This window comes from Phodopus roborovskii, unplaced genomic scaffold, assembly GCF_943737965.1.
Source record: "Phodopus roborovskii unplaced genomic scaffold, PHOROB, whole genome shotgun sequence".
Taxonomy (NCBI): Eukaryota; Metazoa; Chordata; class Mammalia; order Rodentia; family Cricetidae; genus Phodopus; species Phodopus roborovskii.
Genome location: NW_026126480.1, coordinates 5,076,724 through 5,098,987, shown reverse-complemented (window position 1 = coordinate 5,098,987; position 22,264 = coordinate 5,076,724). Strand labels below are relative to the sequence as shown.

Here is a 22,264-nt window from a genome sequence, read left to right as displayed (position 1 = left end):
TAGGAATTGTGAAGTAATGAATGCTTTCCACTGGGCTGGAGAGATGGCTCAGCCATTAAAGGCTAGGCTCACAACCAATTCTGGTGTGTTTGCTCATGCTTGTGACTCCAGCATTGGAATAGGAGACAGAGAAGATTATGAGCTAAAGACCAGCCTGCATTACATATCTAGGCCCTATCGCTAAACAACCCAGCACAAACAATAAGTTTACTGACTCTTTAAGTCAGGACTGCTTCTTATACATGGCACTAGATAACTGACACAGCTATATACCTTTGTCAGACTCACCTATTTCACCTTCATTCTAGGTCTCACCACCCTGACACCTTCAGGCAATTAGCATATTTCTGTGTCACATAGTACCTAGCATTCCTTTTCTCCTATAGGCTTACCCTACTACATTAACCTTCGCCCTCATCCAAAACTAGGAAGACTTCTCATCTCTTCTCTCTGTTATACTTTACTTCTGTTTTATGTGATACTACATATAGCTGAGTGCAGTTGACTTCAGTTCTCAAATAATATTTATAATGTCCCTTATGCTACTGACAACTTTTGTGAGCACAGAAAAAGAAGAAAGTATGTCAAAAACAGATGTGGGTCCACTTTGCTGGCGGAGTGTTGATTGTAGCAAGCTACAGAAGGTTAAGATACAACAACTTGAATGTTTCCCATTGGTTTCAGTGCCTGTTCACTCTACTAGTCACATGTGTACCTAAAATAAACTAAAGAATGAAACTTTTCATTCAGCCCAACAAATTATAACACACCACTCTGCTATTGACTTATAGCACATGTACATTTTAAACTTATTTTTTATTCATAATAACATAAAAAAACTCAGTTAACTGAATATAAAGTTTTTAAAGCTCCTTTCAAAACATCCTGAAATATGGTCATTCTCAAATTATTTTAGATGACAATTCACAAAAGGATAGTATCACTTTATTGAATGAGACAAAAGAAATTAGGTACTGAATAAGCATTTTAATATAACATTTATTGTCATGTTATAAAGAAATTTGGAAAATATAATCAGTACATAAAGTCTTTGGCTAATATAATGCTAACTTTAAAAAACTGAGTTTTCTAAGGAAAATACTAATTACAGGCTCTGTGGGAAATTACTATAGCTAGGAGGACATGGGTAAAATAAAGTCATTCAGTGGAGGAAAAAGCATCCACAGTCATTAAACGTACAGCCTGACGAAGGTCAAAGCCAGGGGTTCTTATAAGAAGGGAAAAGCTAATGGGAACACCAGGAGTAACATGACCGCACAGAGCTCATTTATTCTTATATACTGATTACATGTTACTGAAAAATCATTTTCATATATTTGCACACTAATCTACTCCTAAGGCAGAAACACTAACTTAGTACCTAATTTACAGAAGAGAATTGTTTGCTGACACCATTAAAATAAAGAAAATCCCCTAACTGTGCACAGTAGTAGAGTAAGACTGACCTGGCTGAAGCCAGCCTGAATAACCAAACTTAAACTAATAGAAACTGTACATGTACTTGATGGTAAAGACCTTACACTGAACATGTTAGGCCTGCTCAGATCCCCAGAACCACAAATAAGGCAAAACAAACAAAAAACAACTGACAGGGAGCTGGAGAGATAACTCAACAGTTAAGAGGACTTATTGCTCTAGCAGAGGACCTGGGTTTGGTTCTCAGTACCCTCACTTTGGCTCCCAGCCATACATAACTGCAGTTTCAGGAGATGCCGTGCCCTCTTCTGAACTTCACCTACACCCTACATGGTGCACAGACATATGCATGCAAAACAGTTATATACATAGAATAATCCCGAACTTTTAAAAAGTAAAAGTGTCAGCAATTAAAAAGACATGGCTTTAAAGGCCTTGGAGTAGGTTGAGAAGAGAGCTTGGTGGGAGTATTTGCTCTGCACTCTGCCTTGGGTTTGACCCTCAGCACAAAAAGGAAAATTCTCCCAAATTATAGAAGGAAAGAGAAGGTACAAACCATTGAGTTTTCAACCAGTTCAAGTTAAACTGATCTCACATTTTGTATGAGTATAAATGTTCCAAACTTAAACAGAAACTATCAAAAAGGGTGCCCCAAATCTTTAACCTTAAAAGAAAAATGTATACTTACCTTGAATGAGTCCTCCCCAAAGGGAAGGGATTCCCCATAGTATCGATGTTCAGCAAACACCAGCATAGCTTTCAGCTCCTCAGCCACATCCCACATGAACCCCTGGGAAGAATTCACAAATTCACTACTAAATTAGGACTTTGCAGTGAACCTCCGCAAACCATATGGAATAGATATTAAATCATACCAGAAAGAACTCTGAAAAACTGTGCAATTTTAAGTGTATTCCACAGAAACATCCACAACAGATGTATCACACTGTATTGGAGTAGAACCAAGACCAATGTACTACTCATTTCACATCTTCTTATTGTGTGACCCTCTGACCCTGGGTCAATACTATAATGTCAGTCTTCAAACAACACTATGCTTAATATTCTCAGAAGGAGGTAAAGATATCTAAGCTGCTCCCCAAAGACATACACAGACAACATAAAGGAATTAACAGACAGATAAGCATATTAAACTAACTAGAGATTTTAATCTTATATATTAGGAAATTAACTATCAGCATCTGTTATTAATTTGTTTCCAATGTATCAGGTACTGTTCTAGCCACTCCATGTAATAATTCACCTACTTAGCACAATAATCAGGAATCAGACACTGTGGTTTTACAGACAAGGACACTCAGACACAAGCTCAGTGTTCACACAGGTGACCAAGCTAAGACTGAATTACAGGCTGTAACACAGAGCAGTCACCAAGGGCCACTTGGCTCCCTTACACCCCATACTGATGGCTCCTCACTATTTGCTGCCTCTTTCCCTTTGACTAGATGCTGCCTCTGAATCCTTCTTAAGAAAGCATCCCAGGCACACAACATGAATTGATTAGACATTTAGCTAGCGTGGATCAAAGCCTTGTCATTCCTGATGAATGCCATTGGTGTTTAACAAGTTACTACTCCCTATCAAGGCATGGGAACCTAAAAATGAGCAATCTATAAGGAATTAAAAGAGCTACCTGTGGGGATAATGGGCATGTTAGCGTGATACCTGTGGTTTTCAAGCTAACCCCCCCACCTTCTCTTTCACAGAGCTGTTCACTCCTGCCACATATCACATGCCCAGCCACACCCAACTCAGGCACATCGTCCTCTGCATGCCCAGGCACAGCAGAGCTGTCCATCTCCCCTCAACATCAGACTGCTTAAAGAGTTCCTCTGCTGCTTCAACAGGAACTCACACATACGACTTCCACCACTAGATTGTGATTATCTTAAGAGTAGGAACAGACTTCTGTGGAGCTGATCTCTGGCTTTGACAGGAAGCAGCTTAACGGAACTGATGAATGCACGAAGCAATTAACCATTGGTTGCTTGCATCCGTTTCAAGGGTAATTTTGTCTTTTAATACCAGCAAGTTCCTTAATCTTATTTATTAATTAGTCTTTACAAATCTATGAGCTAGGAATTCTTACTATAACTACTGAACAAAAGAGAGAGCTGAAGCTGGAGTTAAAAGCTTGCTCAAGTGAAATAGCAAATTGGCAGTCAGAACTGAAATCTCATCAATCTGCTTAAAGTCTTTACTGCTTCTCAAAAAATTAATATCCAGAGGTGAATATGAAATTGAAATACTATAGTTTGTAGGAAGATGCCAAGTACTGGGGAGGTCCAGGATCTTGCCCTTCTAGGATCTGCTTCTGATGCTTATATACAACTGTTCCTCTCCGACATGGCTCTTCCTTCCCACCTCTCTGAGGACATGGATACCCTGAAGTGTGCAGTGGGGCTATAGAGCCTGAGGAGCACTAGGGTCTAAAGACTGAATATCTCACTGCCTGTATTAAAACATAGAGGGACTGTCTAGGAAACATTGCCTGTGGGTTTGCAAAGAAGAATAGCTAAGGAAATGAAGATCTTGTGTGATGCATACCTTTAATCGTAGCACTCGGGAGGCCGAGGCAGAGGGTTCAGTGTCAACATGGTCTATATAGCAAGTTCCAAGACATCCAGGGCTACACAGAGAGACCCTGCCTCAAACAAACAAAAAACAAAACAAAATGGAAAGGGACAGGACAGTACCATTTATACAAAATAGCCCCAGGAATCTGGACATTTAGTTCCCATGACATCATTTCTCAGGATATATTTTATTTTTATATATATATATATATATATATATATGTATATATATATATATATATATATTCATATTCTTTTGATTGTTTGGCTTTCCAGGTTGGGTGTCAACTATATAGGCCAGACCAGGATAGGCTCAAATTTACAGTCTTTTACCCAACCTTCCTGAGTGCTACATAGAGCAGTGCATCCCCGTGCCCCGGGGGATTCAATTCTTGACAATCTGAAGAATATAATCACAAATGAGTAATGGAGTAATAGCATAATTAGATTCATGTCTTTGCTGTCAACTCAGTTCAGTTCAACAAACATTTACCAAGATCCCTTGGGTATGGTGCCATGCCAGACACTGGCACCAGAGTCTGTACTATTCCCTACTTGAGAGTAGTTCACAGCCTAGCTTCTTGGTAGAAATTTTAGATTTTTCTGGTCACTGCACTCGTACACTGTAAAGGAGATTTTCTTAGTTCTGCATTCCTTCCAACTTAAGTTTGTTAATAGATATATTGTTAAAAGGTGCTAGAAAATATAGTTAATGAAGCAAGCTAATAGATTATGCTGTTTTAATCCATACAAATTAAAATTCAATAGAACAAGAAACTAAATGAAAATGCAGCTACTTTACCTTCCCTTCCAATTTACACTCAAATTTTTATATTTTTTCCTTATTTGCATTGGTTTTGTTTCAGTCTTACTTACTAATTGATGAATATTTATTGAACATCTACTACATATACAACACAGTTCTTCACTTTAAAAGTACAATATTAAAATAAACAAAAAAAAATTCCTACCCTTACATTTACCTTGTATAGGGCCATAATCAAATCAACTATACATAACAATGTCTCATGCCTGCTGGCCTTATAATTAAATTTCTCCCCACCAAAAAAAAGTGGTTTTGCCTATTTGTGTTGAGACAGAGCTTCACGAAGGTCCTTCTGGCCTTGAACTATATGGCAGCACAGGCTTGCTCTGAATTCCTAGACAGCCCTGACTAACTGACATTTTTCATTCACTCATGAACCTTTGCCATCTTTCTATTACTATTTTATTTTATTTTCTGTTACATTTATTTACTTATTTGGGGGAGGGCACATGCCATATCACACTGGAGAACAAAGAAAAACATGCAGGAGTTAGTTTTCTCTTTCTGTCATGCAGGTCTCAGGGATGAAGTCAGGCCATGAGCTTATGCCAGCTCAGCCATCTTTTAAAGAACATTACATTAAAAATGGTAATTCTTTGTCATTTACACGGCTAAACATTTTCTCCCATTTATCACTATAGACGGTACTATTTCAGCAGCTCACCAATGTGTACATACCGTATTATTGCAAAACCAGACAATGTCCCCTTCATTACCAGTGTAGAAAAGTATTGAGCCACCATTTGTCTGCCAATGTTTATCAGCTATTAGGTACCGCTGTTCAAAAGTTCTTGAGTCAGAAAATCCAAAGTGATCAACCTATGATAGAAACAAAACAGGCAAGACATATTTCAAGAAAAAGTAACTGAAATTAACATTAAGGTGATTCATTGTCCAACTGAAATCAACCTGAACTACAAAAATGATCAAAAGAAAATGTAAAGTTCGTTTGATCTTATTAATACTACTGTAATTTTGAAATTATTCTTATATACTAGGATAAGAAAGTATTTATTATGGTGGCCAAGATTTTCAGGTAAAAGAAAAGATATAATTACAAAATCAAGTGGTTACTTAAAAACATAATAATGTCAAATTTAAAATTTTTAACTTGATTTATTTTATGTGATTAATTTTAATGGAGAAATAAAAACTGTATATACTTATGCTGTTATAATATGATATTCTGAAATATGTACATATTGTAGAGTAGATAAATTGAAAATAAATAGCACCCTCATACTTACCTTTTTAGTGTGCTGAGGACATAATCAAATATCTTAGTACTTTTCAAATAGTCAATCCATCCCATTAGTTTTCAAAATGCCTTACTATCTGAATTTTTTCACTATTAAACTTTTAATATAAAAGTCAAGAACTAATTAGACCACTGAAAAGATCTATGAGCTGTGTGGTACCGATACGACATTCTAAATGCTGGGACTTTGATGCCTAATACAACTTCTGAGGAAAAGAACCAATAAAGGAGCTATGGCTTGTTACCAGTGACTGGTTGCCATTTGGGACAGAGAAACTGAAGATAGGTCTGTGTGCTTCTGCACAAAGGGCTAAAGGCATCTTAAAAACAATAGAGTTGCATTAAAAGATGGAGTCAGAGACAAGAAGCTATTTATTATTGGCTCACATTTTATAAGCTTAGCGTAAAACAAGTTGACCATAAAAAGAATAAAAATAGTAATTGAAACATTCAATTCATGACAATCATTAGTATATGTACTGAGTGGTTTTGAATGCCAAATTGACACAAGCTAGAGTCATCTGAGGAAGGAGCCTCAGCTAAGGAAGGACCTCCATGAGATCCAGCTGTAAGGCATTTTCTCATTAACTAAAAGTCAGTTAATGCAGAAAGATGACTCAGAGACATGATAATTCTGCAAAGTTACTGATTCAGGAAAGAGTTATTAATGGCATTTAAAAACACCAGGAAAGGCAGCAGAAAACTTATTTTCATGTGGCGTAACAATGATATCACAAACTATCATCACCTTAATCTAATGATCAACATTGACATCATGGATAGTCAGGTAGGCAGGGCATATATGCCTTCTCATGCATACAACATAAAGCTCATTTCCCCTATGATTCATTCTTTCCAAAAACTTCCACTTTTATCTTTATCCTGACTTTAGGTTTACTCTTAAGGAGGATATACAGAGGGTGGCAGAGTAAACTGAAGTCTCTAAAAGGCAATTGGGCAAATCTGAGGGTGGTACGTTTTACAGGGCATTTACAGAGGACTGCTTTAGGTTAAGCAAGTTTTAAGAACATAACTACTAGAAGCAATGCAATCCAGGATTGGACCCTAGTTTGAACAAATAACCTGCAAATGCTAACTGAAGTGACTGTGTTGATTTTAATATGGACAGGGAATTAAATGATATAAAATACTTCATAGAAGTAATCATATTATTCTGGATGTATAAGAAAATGTTTTTATTTTTACAGTTGTACCATGGAAGATTTAAGAGACAGGATGTAACACTATCACTTTGGAATTACTCTAGCATGAATAAGCAATGTGAATTTATATGAACTGAAGTTCCATCTACAATGAAAGAAATAACATACTTAAGGTACCTGGACTTTGCAAGATAGCTAAACTATGTCAAAAATCAAAAAAGGCAGAAAGAACACTTTGGAACTTTGGATATATTTATAAGGTTTTATTTTTTTCCTTTTTGAAATTGTGAGTTACCACTCAAATCTCTTAAGATGGTTAACATTCACATACAACTACAAGGAAAAGCTATTTAAAAAGCTATTAAGCCTTTAGGATGGTAAGGCTGAATACCTCCGTGACTTGAAGGGATGATTTTAAGCACACTATTCCTAAGAGGGAATACTGAAGAAGGGACAGAGATAACGAGTTACAAGAATTCTTGTTAAAGTGTAAACAGCGCCTATTTTTTTTTTTTTTTTTTTTTTTTTTTTTTTGGTGTGTGTGGGGGGAAGGGTTCTCCCTAAGTGTTAAGCCAGAAATATGCTGTGAAATGTCCTTTGCACAACATGAATTTCCAGCATCCTCCTGGCTGGAGGAGCAACTACAGGTACAGAACTGTGTTTTCAGTCTTCACACACACACACACACACACACACACACACACACACACACACACACACACGAGTGTGTGCCCTCTGCTGTCCAGATTGAGATCCACTTTCCAAAGCCCATAATGGGGACTTAAGAAATCACAGTATGAAAGGATTGCAGAAGCAATTTGACCTCCACTGCCCTAAGCAAGCTGAACTCAAAGGGTAAATAGAGATGGAACATCGGATCGGATCCTTTCTACAACTTGCCTTAGTGACATAAGAAAAGCAGGCCATACACCATGAAAACCTCACAGGCATGATCTGGAAAAGGAGGCACATTTCTGGTCACACACAGCAGTCCTTTCTAAAATACAGTAAAAAAGAAAAATTCAAAAGATGTTTCCTGCTGCTTCGCCATGTGGAAATGTGCAAAAGATCTAAGAGCAGGGAGGGCAAGAGGGAATGAGGGCATTCTCTAACTAAAATCTGTGGTGGCAAAGATACATGTTTGCATACAAGGAAGCATAGTTGGATGACAATTTGGGAGCAGCGAGGAGGAAAAAAACACAGAGCACCTGCTTCACACTATCAATCACCTGACCATAGTCAACTGTGGACATCTTCATAATGTCTTCTAATAGGATCATGACCTCAGAGAGGTCATATAATTTCTTAAATAGCTCAATTCTTTCTCCATTCTTTGGCAGACACTGTTTCCTAATCTGCTTTTTTCATAACGCAACAGTTAGTTATAGGAAGAGCTGACAACAGGCTTCACGCCTCACCAAGAGCCACTCAAGAAGCTTCCTCTAAAATTTGTGGGTACAGCCATAAGTTACATTCCAAAAATACATGGAATCATGGTTCTTTTGCTGACTTTGATGACAATCATCACTACATTCTGTGTTTAACTCAATTAGGTCAATTGATTTAAAAAAAAAAAAGTCACATTCTTTCTCAATAGCCTTTCATTTTGGGAACTCACCATATGGCGGTCTTATTTAGGCACTCAGATATACAATAGCTAGCAGGAATTTTATTAGAGATATAAAGATTATCCTCGGAGATAAATACAACAAAAAAGAAAGAAACCAAACTCATACTTCCAATGAGTTAATACGCCTTGAGGGAGGGCTCTCTTATGTGCAACCCTAATCCAGAATAAGGAAATGAAGGTCTCCTCTCTCCACTTAGATGTGTGTTATGTTGTGGGTGAGTATAGAGACTGTGGCATTGCATTCTGTTAGCTTCTCAACTGGGGTGTGGCAATGTTCCCAAGCACATTTGATTCCTGATGGGAAGGACATCTTCAAATAGAAAGGATGAGTCTCTAAGAAGGAGCCAAAACTGAGATGAAGAAGGAATATAGGCAGGCCCCATGGCTGTGGCTGGAGAAGCCTGTGTACCTGGAGTCAGTCCTTCTAAACTGCAAGCTCTGTCACTCCAGAGCTAGAATAAGAATGGAGAGTGATGCCACATCTTATGAATGAAATTATTGTTGGCTATGACCCCCTGCTTATTTCCACTTTATTGTGTCACAGCTATACAAAATCTGATTAAACACTACATTTATTTGTCACTACAATGGGAAGACAGGAAGCACTGGAGACTGAATTTAACTGAAGGAATTACAAGGCCAACAGTTTTTCTGAATGGCGATGTAACAGCAGAGAAATGATGACAAGAGGAAGACAAATCTTACAAACAGGAATTATTCTTCCCTCCACCTCACTGCTAATCCCCAATGTCTTGCTTCCACCCTTTGTTTCAGTGTCAGAGTAGAACTTAAAACTTTACGCATGCTTAGCACACACTACAGAAACGAACAAACAAACAAACAAACAAATAGAGCCCTCCAGTCCACAAGGATGGATGGCAGGCATTTCCTCAGAAGTTCTTCAAATGAAGCACCTTTATATGCAAAGACAGACTATTCTTTTTCAAAAACAAAATGGGGTTTATCTTAAGTGTAAGAATATTTGTCTGAATGTATGGTTGTATACTATGTGAGTGCAGCATCCAGGGATGCCAGAAGGCATCAGAGCCCTAGGACTGGACTTTTAGATCGCCATGTGGGGATGAGATTTAAACCCTAGTCCTCTGGAAGAGCAGTTAGTGGTCCTAACCATTGAGCAACCCACAAACCCCTGACATGTATTCGTGACACTTTTGTCAATAATAAAAAAGAGAGAAATAGAAGTTCCTTTCTTCTATACTATTTTTATAGCATGTCCTTCTAACATAGAAATAAAATATTATAGAAAGAAAAAAGTAAAGTAAAAAGAAAACAAAAATAGTGATCCATCATAGGAGTCGTTCTTACAACAAAAAAGTGGGATTCAGCTTCTTGTACTAAACTGTCAGCTTGAAAGGCAAGAGAAGTAGAGAGTATTTTGCCCTCACACCATTTTGGCAACTTAGAATGGTGATAACCACCACAATATCTCTGTACAAGACAGGACTTTATAAGTAATAAAATGCAGTTCTAAAGCAATAGATTCTCATGTTTCTAAGTATGAGGTTCCTTTGCTAACAGTAAAATTTTGTTTAATAAAAACTAAACTATGAGCTTTCCTTTTTTTTTTTTTTTTTAACTGATGAGGCCATTTACTTTAATGTTTTTACTTTTGTGTGTGTGAGAAACACAAGTCTCGGTACATAATCCAGGCTAGTCTCAAACTCATGGTCCCCTGTTTCTGCTTCTTGCCTGCTGGCATTATAAGTATATGCCATCATACTCATCTTAAGTTTTTCACAGATGTGTTATATTCTGGTATCTAGTATTTGAGAAAATATGAGAAGTATTTATAAATTAATAGCAGTATAAATAGCATCTAATTATGGTTGTGGAAAATGTATTTTCCTATTTGGTAAGACAATAGCAATCACTCTCCAATAACTCTTAAGTGCCCAGTAACTTCCCTTTGACCAGAAGCCCACGAGGGACAGTAATTTTCTAAATTGCCAAAACATTATTAAAGTTAAATACTTTACGTTTTACTGCTAAATAGATGGAGAATTTCCTTTCTTTGGAATATTTCAAATATCCCTCCTCCATGTGTTTGTGTGTGTGCGCGTGCGTGCATGCGTGCGTGCATGCGTGCGTGCGCGTGCATGTGTGTGTGTGTGTGTGTGTGTGTGTGTGTGTGTGTGTGTGTGTTTTACACAATAGATAATGGTTTCATTCAAAGATTCTGGCATCACTTGTTGGCTGAACAGGTCTAGAAGAGCACAGCATGATTGTTAACCCACTGGGCCTAAGGAAGCTTTGTACCACTACAGCTCTCAGATTAAAATATCACTGTATTGACCAAACACATAATAAAGTAGAAGAGCCCATTAAGTTTAAAATTAGACTTAGACTTCAAGGCCAAGCTCTTGAATAAAGAACTACACACTGCAGAGATGTCAATTCTTCTCCCTCTTCCCCGCTTTTCTTCTCCCTCTCCTCTCTCTCTCTCCTCTCTCCTCTCTCTCTCTCTCTCTCTCTCTCTCTCTCTCTCTTTCTGTCTATTAAAAGACAAAGTTTCTCTCACTCTGTAACCCAGGCTGTCCTAAAGCTTGAGAACCTCTTGCCCCAGTCTCCTGAGTGCTGGGATTACAGACAGCACCATACCAAACCTAAATTGTTGTTGCCTTTCTTAAATACACAATCATATCACTGAAATCTGGAAATTGGTCCCCTTTTAATTTTGTTTCTCCTGTTTGTTTGCTATATGGCTTACACTAGCTTGCTACTCACTATGTAGTTCAGGATGGCCCTGAACTCAGCAATCCTCCTCAGTGTTGAGATTACAAAGTGTACCCCCATAGCAGGCTCCATTTTCTTTCTTTTTTAATGTCAAAATGTATATTGGAAGTCAGGATAGTGGTTATCATTGCAAGGGGCAAGAGACTCTAAGGAGAATCAGAGAATTGCAACTTAGAATGAGACATGCTTCCATGGTAAATAAAATAAACTAATAAGTAGATTTTAAAATATTCAAAATTGAAGACTAGAGAGATGGCTGAGAAGTTAAGAGCATTTGTTTTTCTCGCAAAGAACCCAGGTTGAGTTCCCAGCACCTACATGGTGGCTCACAACCCTCCATAACTCTAGTTCCAGCATATGTGACAGTCTTCTGACCTCCACAGAAACTAGGCTCACACATGGTGCACATACATCCATTCAGGCAATAAGCTCATGCACATAAAATAAAATAAATCTTTGAAATTTTCCAAATTATCACTCAAGATGGGATAAAGTAAATATGATTTTTCCATTTCTATTTCACCATACAATCACATGTAAATTATTTTGCATTAAATAATACAGTATGACATCTTTATTCCACATAAAACATTTATTTCAAGAAATGGTACAATTAATACTCACTAGGCAAAGACTTGAAGGAACAAACTGAGTGAGACCATATTCAGAACTTGGCAAAGGTGATGAAGGTGTTACATGTACACCATAACAAGATTGAGTCCTGTGTATGGAATGCTATGATAATTCAGAAGCAGAAATACTAGCCCACCATGGAATCATGAGAAGCAAAGTATAGGAGAGGAGCATGCATGCTGAAGCTTAAGGCCTCACCAGAATGTTCCTGGGTAAGGTACAGACAAGCAACTCCAGCAAGCAGAACTATACACAACAAGCTTCAAGTAAGAAGCTGTTGGTGGCAAGAAGGAAATGGTTTAATGAGGGGAAGAGGTAGGAAATGGCATTAGATTTGTCAAGCTACCATCTGATTTAGATGGAAATCTTCCCACAAAGAAACAGAGACCTTTTTTTTTTTTTTTGGTCCCATATCAAATCGTCAGTGATTAGAATAAATATCTGGAATATAGTAGGTCCATGGGTACATTAATACATTGTATACCTTGATTCTGCAATTACTGTGAAAGCAGAGCCAACTCTAGGTCCATGGATAGATAGTAAATATATTAATACATCACCATGTACCTTGATTATGCAACTGCTGTGAAAAAAGACCCAACTTTATTTAAGAACATGACTCAAAACAATGAGAATGGAGTCTATTCAAGATCAAATTTGTATAAACAGGTTCACTGTTAGATACACTAGGTTGAGACTTTTTTGTAAAGAGGCTATATTAAAGGATAGTGGACAAGATAGTTACTATCATTTCTGATCTCCATGCAGCGAGAAATACACAAGCTACCAGTCTTCACCATCACAAACAAATGCAGGGACTATCTGCTTGCTAGAAACAGGAACTTTTGTCTGCCTAATGTTAAGACACCAGTAAAATTAATAATTCCTGAGATGTATAAGGCCAGTGAATGTGCAAAAGATGAATTCTTGAATTTATTGCACAGCACTTTAACCTTTATTAGAAGATACTCCATTTTGAAGAGTAAACTTTTTGCCAGGACAACATGCAAGCATTTCAAAAACAGCCCATAAGTAGTACATGATGCCATAGTTTCTCAAACAAGCATTTAAATTTATAGTCTCGTTTTATTAAATATAGAATGACATATTACTTCTTTTGTTTTTAAAATGACATATTATTAATGTTGGTCTTCCTTTATAATCTCTTGTTCTAAATGTTCCTATATATGCAAAATACTCTCCTGATAGGATGTTATAATTATATGCCATGACATATCCCAGAAATGGAGGCTATAATCCACTATAAAACAGATAAAGGCACGAATTCAACACCTAAAAAAATGAAAAGCAACATATATCTCACTTAGTAGAGGTATGATTCATGTAACTTACAATTTACTCTTACTTTCTACTACTCCTTCAGTCCTGGAGCTGTATTGACTTCTCACATCTTCTCTAAAACTCTATTTCTAAATTCCTCAAAACCTGTGTATACCTTAGTTCAATTAATATCCCCTATTACAAATATAGTACTCAAGATTAAATTCCATATATAGCATATAGCCTGACAAATTACTTGCTCACTACTTACTGAGAGAATAGAACTAAGGAAATATTTATAGACACAATTTCACTAACAGATTGAGAATTGGGGAAGCTGCACTGAATTAAGGAGCATTCCCTCCAAAACTGTAACTTCCCTGACCTGTTTGGAAACTGGATCACTGCAGATATAAGTAGTTGACAGTAAAAACAGAGCCACATGGCTGCAAGCCATGAAATAGCAAGGATAACCAGTGAATGCCAGCATCGTGAAGAGAAGCATGGAAGAAAGACTCCCATTGTGGCACTGTGGTAGTTGGAGTGAGAACAGTCTCTATAGACTTCTATGCTTGAATACTTCCCCAGCTGGTGGAACTGATTGGAAAAACTGGAAGGTGTGGACTTGAAGGAGGTGTGTCACTGGGGTAGGTTTTGAGGTTTCAAAAGACTGGAGCCATTACCAATGTGTCTTTCTCTACCTCATCCATGTTCATCAAGATGTGAGCTCTCAACTATTCCTGTCACTATGCCTTTGCTCCATCATCATGGACTCATGGACTCTAAAGTCTCTGAAATCATAAGCCCAGATTAAACACTTTCTTTTATAAGCTTCCTTGGTGTCTTATTTTAGAAATATAAAAGAAACTAAGATAGCCCCCAACAAGGAACTAATCCAACTCACATCCAAACTTGTAACCTCGAGAAATGAGAGGCTGTTTTCACCTCTCAGCTTATAGCTCTTTGTTCCAAAAGCCAATGCTGAAGGTCTTTCCTGGGAGGTAGCACTGGAGATGAAGTCTAAAGGAGATAGTCAAGGAAATAACTCTAAAAAGAAGGGAGAGGGAGGATATATGGACCAGGAGATTAAAATGTGGTAAACCAGAAGAATGTTACAGAATAATTCTTAGAACTGAATGGGCACAGAGTTTTAATTTAATTTGAAGGCCAATGGAATGCCACTAAGAGCTTTAAGATTTAGTTCCATTTGCTCTTTAAAATCAAATCTGTTCTGTACTATAGAAGGCATAGGTCCTTGAGCTCACAGATAAGCACTAGGGAAACCAGGAATGTTAAACATTGAGGGCTATCTCTTCAGTGAAGGAGGTATATACCTGCTTTCCACCCAGTAGTCTGTGAATGGATGTAGTTAATAGCCTAGTGACTTGTATAAGCAAAGAACATCAAGAACAATACTATGTCATGATGCTAAAATATGAATCATCCTCACCCGGGGAGAATTCTCTGCAAATCGTACTTGTGATAAACACTTGTGATAAACTTGTGATAGAAAGCATGCAATGTTCTCCTTGTAGATGACTGTACAAACAAAAAAAAACACATTACTTTATTACACTGAAAAAATGCATAATTTTTAAAGGACATATGGGGGGAATGAACGTAAAGTCCCCACGTGAATAGTATCCGCCAAAGGAAGCAACTAAAGAAAGCAATCCTAAGTTCTTTTCCTCACGGGGAACTCCAACATCAAATTTTCAATACTGATTCATTATAAAATGACCTCCAGGGATTTCTTATCATCATCTTAAAAATACGCTCTACAGACTACTCATTGTTTGGAGAACTGTAAAAAAGATAAAGGAAGGGGAAAGGACATCCTCAGACAAAACCAAAACTTGGAACAATAACAGCTAGTTCAAAGGGGACCCTGTGGCTTCCTTTGATTACTTTCAGGTGCTTTGGCACTACATCAACATCTTTGATGAAAACTGCCCAGAGCTAATAGGATGTACAAACAAACACACTGGCTAAACACACTGACAGGACAAGCCAGTCTTGAGTCACCCCCATGGGGCAATTAGCAGAAATGTAAGGGTGAACAAGACTCACATGGTCTTGTAGTCACAGTACTTAGTGTCTGGTGGCAGATCATAGGAAAGGTGGGCACACAATCAAGTACACAGTTTTATTCTGACAGAGAATCACAGATGGATAGGCTAGCATCAAAGCCCTGGGTTTGAGCCTCAGCACCCTAATAAAACAAACAAGCATGTCTTATAACTGTGCTATTACAAACTTCATGATAGAAAAAACAAAGAAGTGCTTACTGAGGTAACCTGACAATCATTAGTCTGCCATTTATACTTGGTAAAGGCATCCCTTGAAAACTACAGTGCTGACAACCCACAATGAGAAGGTAATTATCACCATTCACAAGCAACATTTTCCTCCTATGCTTCAGACCTCACAGAGCACTAACAGAGTGACCATTTTTTGTCATTGAGGTCCCACTTTCCTCTTGCTGAGTGCAAGTCAGAAAAGAACAGCAAGCCCTGCAGGTAAGCAAGCATATGAACACTGAGGAAGGGCAAGAAAGGAGAAGCCAAAAGCCTGAGGAAAGCCAGAGGGTAGAGATGCCCTTGTTTAAAAGGATTCATTGTCAAGGAAGGAAATCTGTAAACTATTAAAGTCAGCAGGAGTATGGCGCAAGAGACACAGCCCTATGTGCCACTCAGCATCCTGAACAGGTCTTTTCAGATACTTCACCTCTACACAGGCAAGGCTAGGATTAATGACTTTGCCATAGAAAAGTTTTATCCAAAGTTTATATTCAAGCATAAAACGAAAAAGGTACCTAGGGAAAAGTCAATACATACCCAAGAAAGGTGTGGGAGTTCAAAGAGAGTCTTGCCATTAAGTGTCTTACTGATAGTCATACAGGCAATTTCCATACAGTATATGTTGCATTTGTATCACAGTCACTTCTGTTACCTCTCCTGTCCCATACTCGCTCCCACTGACCCTATTTTCAATTGGTACCCCTTCTACTTTCACACCACATCTCTGGAGAAAGGAATGCACATGCCACAACTCATGTATGGAAGTCAAAAGACAGCTTTGGGTGGTAACCTTCATATTCCATCTTGAGACAGGGTCTCTTTACTTTTCAGTATCATGTAGACTTGGCTACCTGATCCATGAGATTGCAGGGTTTTCCTGTCTCCACCTCCTAGCCTGCCATAGAAGCCCTAGGACAACAGAGATACTACCATACCTGGCTTTTTATGAGCTTAGCGGATTCAAACTAAAGTCTTCGAGTTTGTGTGACAAGTACTTTACCCATTTTCTTTGTACTGACCCAATGTTTTTCACTAGAATTGCTTAAAGGAACATAGGCACCTTTCCAGAAACTATACCACTGAAGAAACTATTTCTCCCTTCTTATAAACCATTACTATTTATGAATCCACAGAGAGGGTGGGGCATCATGAGGTGGTACATGCCCATCTTATGCTGGTAATCAGTTTCTGTGAGTTCAGAAGTCTAATTGCCATGCCATGCCCAAACAACTCCAATCTTTCCTCAGGCTTACATTCTCTCCTCACCCTCTCCTGCAATTTCCCGGGCATCTAGGATAGGGCAATACATATGTCTTGTTTATGGCTAAGTATTCACCGTCACTTATTCTTAGCCCCTTGGCAAGCTATGAGTCTCTGCAGTTACTGCTTTCCCCTTTGAAAAGAAGCTTCTCAGAGCAAAGGTGATGGCAGCATTATTCTATAAGTATAAATATAATTATTGAGGATGCAATTTGACAGCTACATCATATCCATTTAGAAAAACAGCACCAGTAGCTTCCCCGCCAGGAAATACGAACTCCCTAGACAAGGGCTTTTCACAGAGTTTATAGTACCAGATGTGGAGTCTTTCCTTTGGAACAAACTCATCAGAAAGGTTGTGTCTTCCATAGCAGACTTGCCACTACTAGACTAGTGGATCTGGCCAACTAGTAGCTCTGAACAAAGGGTTCACAACTAAGTAAGATTGCTGATGGCAATGCTCTCCCAGAAGCCTGTATGGCACCTCTGTCACAATGAAGGCTAGCAAGCTGGAAGGAAGCCTCCATCTAGTTCATTTCCTTTCTCTGTCCTGTAAACAAGGGGTTCTTCAGCTATAGGATCTTATAATCTAGTTGTGGTGGGCAACCAACAGCCATGCCATTTGCCTACAATGTTTTGAAAGCTTAAGGGGCCGCCCTGACCAACCCTTAGGGAGGCAGCCCACTCCTAACACTGGCATTTTCACTTAATAGAAGTAGGTTCTAAGAGCAGCATTATCCACTTACCTAGGATACCTCCATTTGAACTTTTTGTTTTAGTTTTTAAATTAACTTAGCAAGTATCAGGATTGTTTTTGGCTTTTCATACATCTTAGCTTTGGCTAAACCTCCCTAAATCCCATCCTGTCCTCCCTTCCTTGCCCCATTTCCTCACTTAAACCATAGAATTCTTATTTAAGGTCTCTTTATAAAAATACTATCACAGCTGGGTGGTGGTGGCATACACCTTTAATCCCAGCACTCTGAAGGCAGAGGCAGGCAGATCTATGTGACTTTGAGGTCAGCCTGGTCTACAGAGCAAGTTCCAGGACAGGCTACAGAGAAACCCTGTCTTGAAAAAACAAACAAACAAACACTGTCACTATGAAGGCAATGTTTACAGTGAACTTTGCTAGTAACAACACTTTTGACTCTTGGCTAGTGAGAAAATCCACCCAGACTCTAGAATGAGGGGCTCTTTCTGCTCCTGATGCCCCCTTAATTCTCCTTGTGGATCTTGTCTAAGAGAAATACCAAAGTTTCTTTTCCTCAAATAGAACCATCTTCCTGCAAAGAAAGTTGTTTTCACCATAGAATTGTGTCTCCTCTGAATTCCCATGCTCACACATCGCTCTTCCAGTATCTTATGCTCACTCTATAGTAGATGTGTTGCTAGCCTTATTTTTCTATTATGAAAAGCATTTATCAGGCTGGAGTGGAAGCTCAGTCATTAAGCAAAGCATTTACCTTTGTGTGAGCTAGATAGTGTTTTATAAAACGGAGGCTATGATTCATTGGTGAACTTTAAAATCAATTTAGTGGGCCATGGCATCTTTTAAACAAAATTCCATACCACTGAGCAATCAAGCTATAAATTTTCAAATTATTTTTATCTTAATAGAAAGTCCAGGTGCATTATGCCCCTGTGAGTGTAACATTCCAAAAAATGATTATAGTTCAGACAGTCCCATAAATTAGAGCACCTTTAACAGTAAAATGGATACCACAGACAGTAAATTCCAGGGCAGTGTGGCGAAGGATAGTTCCTACCTGACTGGGTCAATTGGAGAAAGTCCTGTAGGAGAATTAAGATTGAAGGAGGGTCCAATAAGGCTGGACTAGAAGAGAGAAGCTAGTAGAAGGCTGGAAGAACAGAGAAACTAAAAGCTATTACAATGTAATCTGGAATTACATGGAATAGCAGGTAATGCCAAGTAATGTAAAGAAGAGGTATAGACTAGGCTAGAGTGTGGTTTGCTGGCACGGTACTTGCCAAGCATGCAGTAAGGTCCTAAGCTGACTGGCCAGCACCACAACAAAGTAATACATTGATGTAAAGGGGAGGGCATAAACTGGGAGGAAATCATAAAAAATTTCAGTAATTGGATTTGGTGGTTGGTGTAAAGATGACAAAATCAGCCAGTCCCCAAGCATGAGTGACTAAGATAAGAGAGACATGAAAAATACCAGAGCAGTTTTAGAAAGGAATGTAGTACCACTAATAGTTGTTATAATCTTTACTAGCCTAGGATACCTATATCTGGGAAGGATGCCAGGGAATATAAGCATTTAGTCTTCAAGTTCCCAACTTGAATAACTAAGGCCAATTTGCACCAAGGTCTTATGTATTTAGATGGAGTTTAAAATTCACTTGCATTATTATTTCAGATATCCATGAACTGAGCAAAAGTGGAGAATCAAGACATCTTAGAAAACCAAGGAAAATGATTCAAAGTTTACAGGTCAAGCCCACCTGGAGTTGCCTTCATTTGTAAAGTGTGTGTCTAGGATGAACCTTGGTGCTACAGAATTTCAGATGCACAGACAAGTAAGATCCAGGCAGATGCACTCAGGTTCAGAAAGAGGCTCCGTATACATGTTCTCCTGCCTTACAAAGAGTGCTCATGCCTTAGAAATCAGAACACAGACCTGGGCAAATGGAAGTCCACTCTTAGCAGGAACTTCTCATTGTCATGAAAAGACAAAGGTCAAAGGAAAGAAAGGAAGCCCATCAGCACCAAGGAGAGGAGAGCTGTAACCCTTGCTTTTCCCGTATGTATCATGTCCCATGAGCTGCTCCCTCAGGGGAAGAAGCCATCAACATCAGGAAATGGCAGAGGTTTCCAAGTGTTTAAAAGGACAGTGTCTGCAGCATGACCTTGCTTCAAACTACATAGAAATAAAAACTGACCAAGAATAACAAGTACTTCCTTACTTTCCTATCTGATGAGTCAGAGTCATTGTCTGGCTTGTGGTCCCTTGTTTAAATTGGGTTATTAAATCACAGTGTAGTTAGCCAAATTTACAGAGTATAGACAAATATAGCTTGCTTTCTATAATATGTGGACTCCTATGAAAAACTTCGCTAAATGGCACTTGTATCAAAGCGCGCGCGCACACACACACACACACACACACACACACACACACACACGGTGGGGGAAGGAATATGATTAGTAATAATGGTACTTATTAAAACTTAATAACTTTTAAAAATATTTTCTCAAAACAACAAATGTTCTACAGTGTAGTGGGAGGACTTAGCAGGTACATGAGGGCATGAAAGACCTTCTGCCTGGACAGAATCTCCACCACTGTTTCATTCCCCAGAGCCCCATCTCAAATCCCATTATCTATAACCAAAGGAAGACTGGGAAATGAATTTCACCACAAGGTAATGTCTGCCCCTTAGCTTCATTCTGATTCCAAAGAGAAACATTTTAGAAGCTAATTTCTGTCGTCAGAATGAGGAGCCACCCAAATTGTCAACATTTTCTCATATCCCTTTCAGAGTAAGCACCTGAACCACACTGAATTACTAACGGCTATATTCCTGATATTTCCCTGTGCATGTTAATTGATTTGTGAATACTTTTTCCAATGTAATCTGTGTGGACCCTTCAGGGAGTAAAGGAAAAGAATTTCTTCTCATCTCCAGATAGCATGTCCTAAATGTAACAGTGCTCAAACAAAGCTCCCAAGGAAATCTGACATTACAATCTGTTTTTTAACCTAACTAATGTGTTAGTCTATAAAATGTGATTGGGAAGAAGCATAATACCACAGGCTTGGCAGAGGCAGGGACAACTGGAGAAGTTTCTCACCATTGGTAGCACAGCAATTTGAGTTAGGAATATATGTGAGGGAAAATGAAGATTCATAGATAATTAGCTTTTGTTTGCAAATAAGAAAACAAAATCATGTTTCCTTTAGCTCTCTAGTATATTGAATGGGAGACAATTAACCACCACACAAGCATATTCTTTAAAGTGTGTGTGTGCACACACACACATGCATATGCATACCCATATGCATGCCTTGATCATGCTAAGTACAAACTCCACCACTGAGATGCAACCCTTCCAGAAGTGACCTTTAAGAAGACATTTTTCTTTCTTTCTTTCTTTCTTTCTTTCTTTTTTTATTGTGTGTATATAGACATGTGTGTGCAAGTCAGAGAACAACCTCAGATGTCACTCTTCAAAACCTATTCACCTTGTTTTGAGACAAGGCCTTTCATTGGCCTGGAGTTAACCAAACAGGCAAGCCTAGCTAACCAGCAAGCATAAGGGATTCACCTGTCTCCAACTCCCCATGCTGGAATGACAAGTGTATACCATCACGATCAGGTTTTAAGAAAAAAACAAACAAATAAGCCAACATGAGTTCCAGGGATCAAACTCAGGTCCTCATACTTTTAAGGCAATCACTAAGTTGACTGAAATATTTCCCCGGTCCATACTTTTCTTAATGTTTTCATTTTTACACTATCAACAGCCACAATCTATAATACCAAACAAAGCAGGGAACATCAATTTGTTACTTTCTGAATATAGAAAAAGGATTAAAATAAACTAGCTACAGCTTGCTGACTACTAAGAACACAATGAAAACAAACCTTTTTATCTGATATTTTAATTTGCTCATCAAGAAGAAACACTTAGGGCATAAATTTACATAACTATCACCATCCCCCATACATACAGCTCTTTCCTACTTTCCAATGTATATTGAAGTAGACAAGCAGGAAGGCACAAGATACAAATTAGCAAGTATGACATGGAAGAAAGAGGGTATTGTCAAGACAATGGCCAGTTTTTAAAAGGGAATGAGAAGGCACGTGTGGTAGCACACCCTGAGTCTAAGCACTCTGGATGCAGAGACAGGTCAATCACAGTTTGAGGATAGCCTGTAGTATGCACTGAGAATCTGTCTCAAGAAGAAAGTGGATGGGGCACTAATAGATGGATATAAAACAAACATGATAACATAAGGCAAGAACAAGACACCTGCCACCATAAGAGTATAGAGCTGGCCGGCCATATTCTACAGAAGTAGAAATGACTGCAGTGGCAGTGTCTGCCATGGAGCTTAAGACACTGATGAATGGATGAGGCTGATAAAGG

The 22,264-nt window shown here is 38.4% G+C and overlaps 1 protein-coding gene across 1 annotated transcript in view; it reads right to left on the bottom strand.

Moving 5' to 3' along the window:
- The window catches only part of Prcp (prolylcarboxypeptidase), a 47,559-nt gene that overhangs the window by 14,334 nt on the left and 10,961 nt on the right, over window positions 1-22,264 (bottom strand). The window contains exons 2-3 of the mRNA XM_051192259.1: window positions 5,539-5,679; window positions 2,126-2,227 (exon numbers count right to left, since the gene is read on the bottom strand). Of these exons, the coding sequence (XP_051048216.1) occupies window positions 2,126-2,227; window positions 5,539-5,679 (243 nt within the window). The remainder of the gene's footprint in view (window positions 1-2,125; window positions 2,228-5,538; window positions 5,680-22,264) is intronic.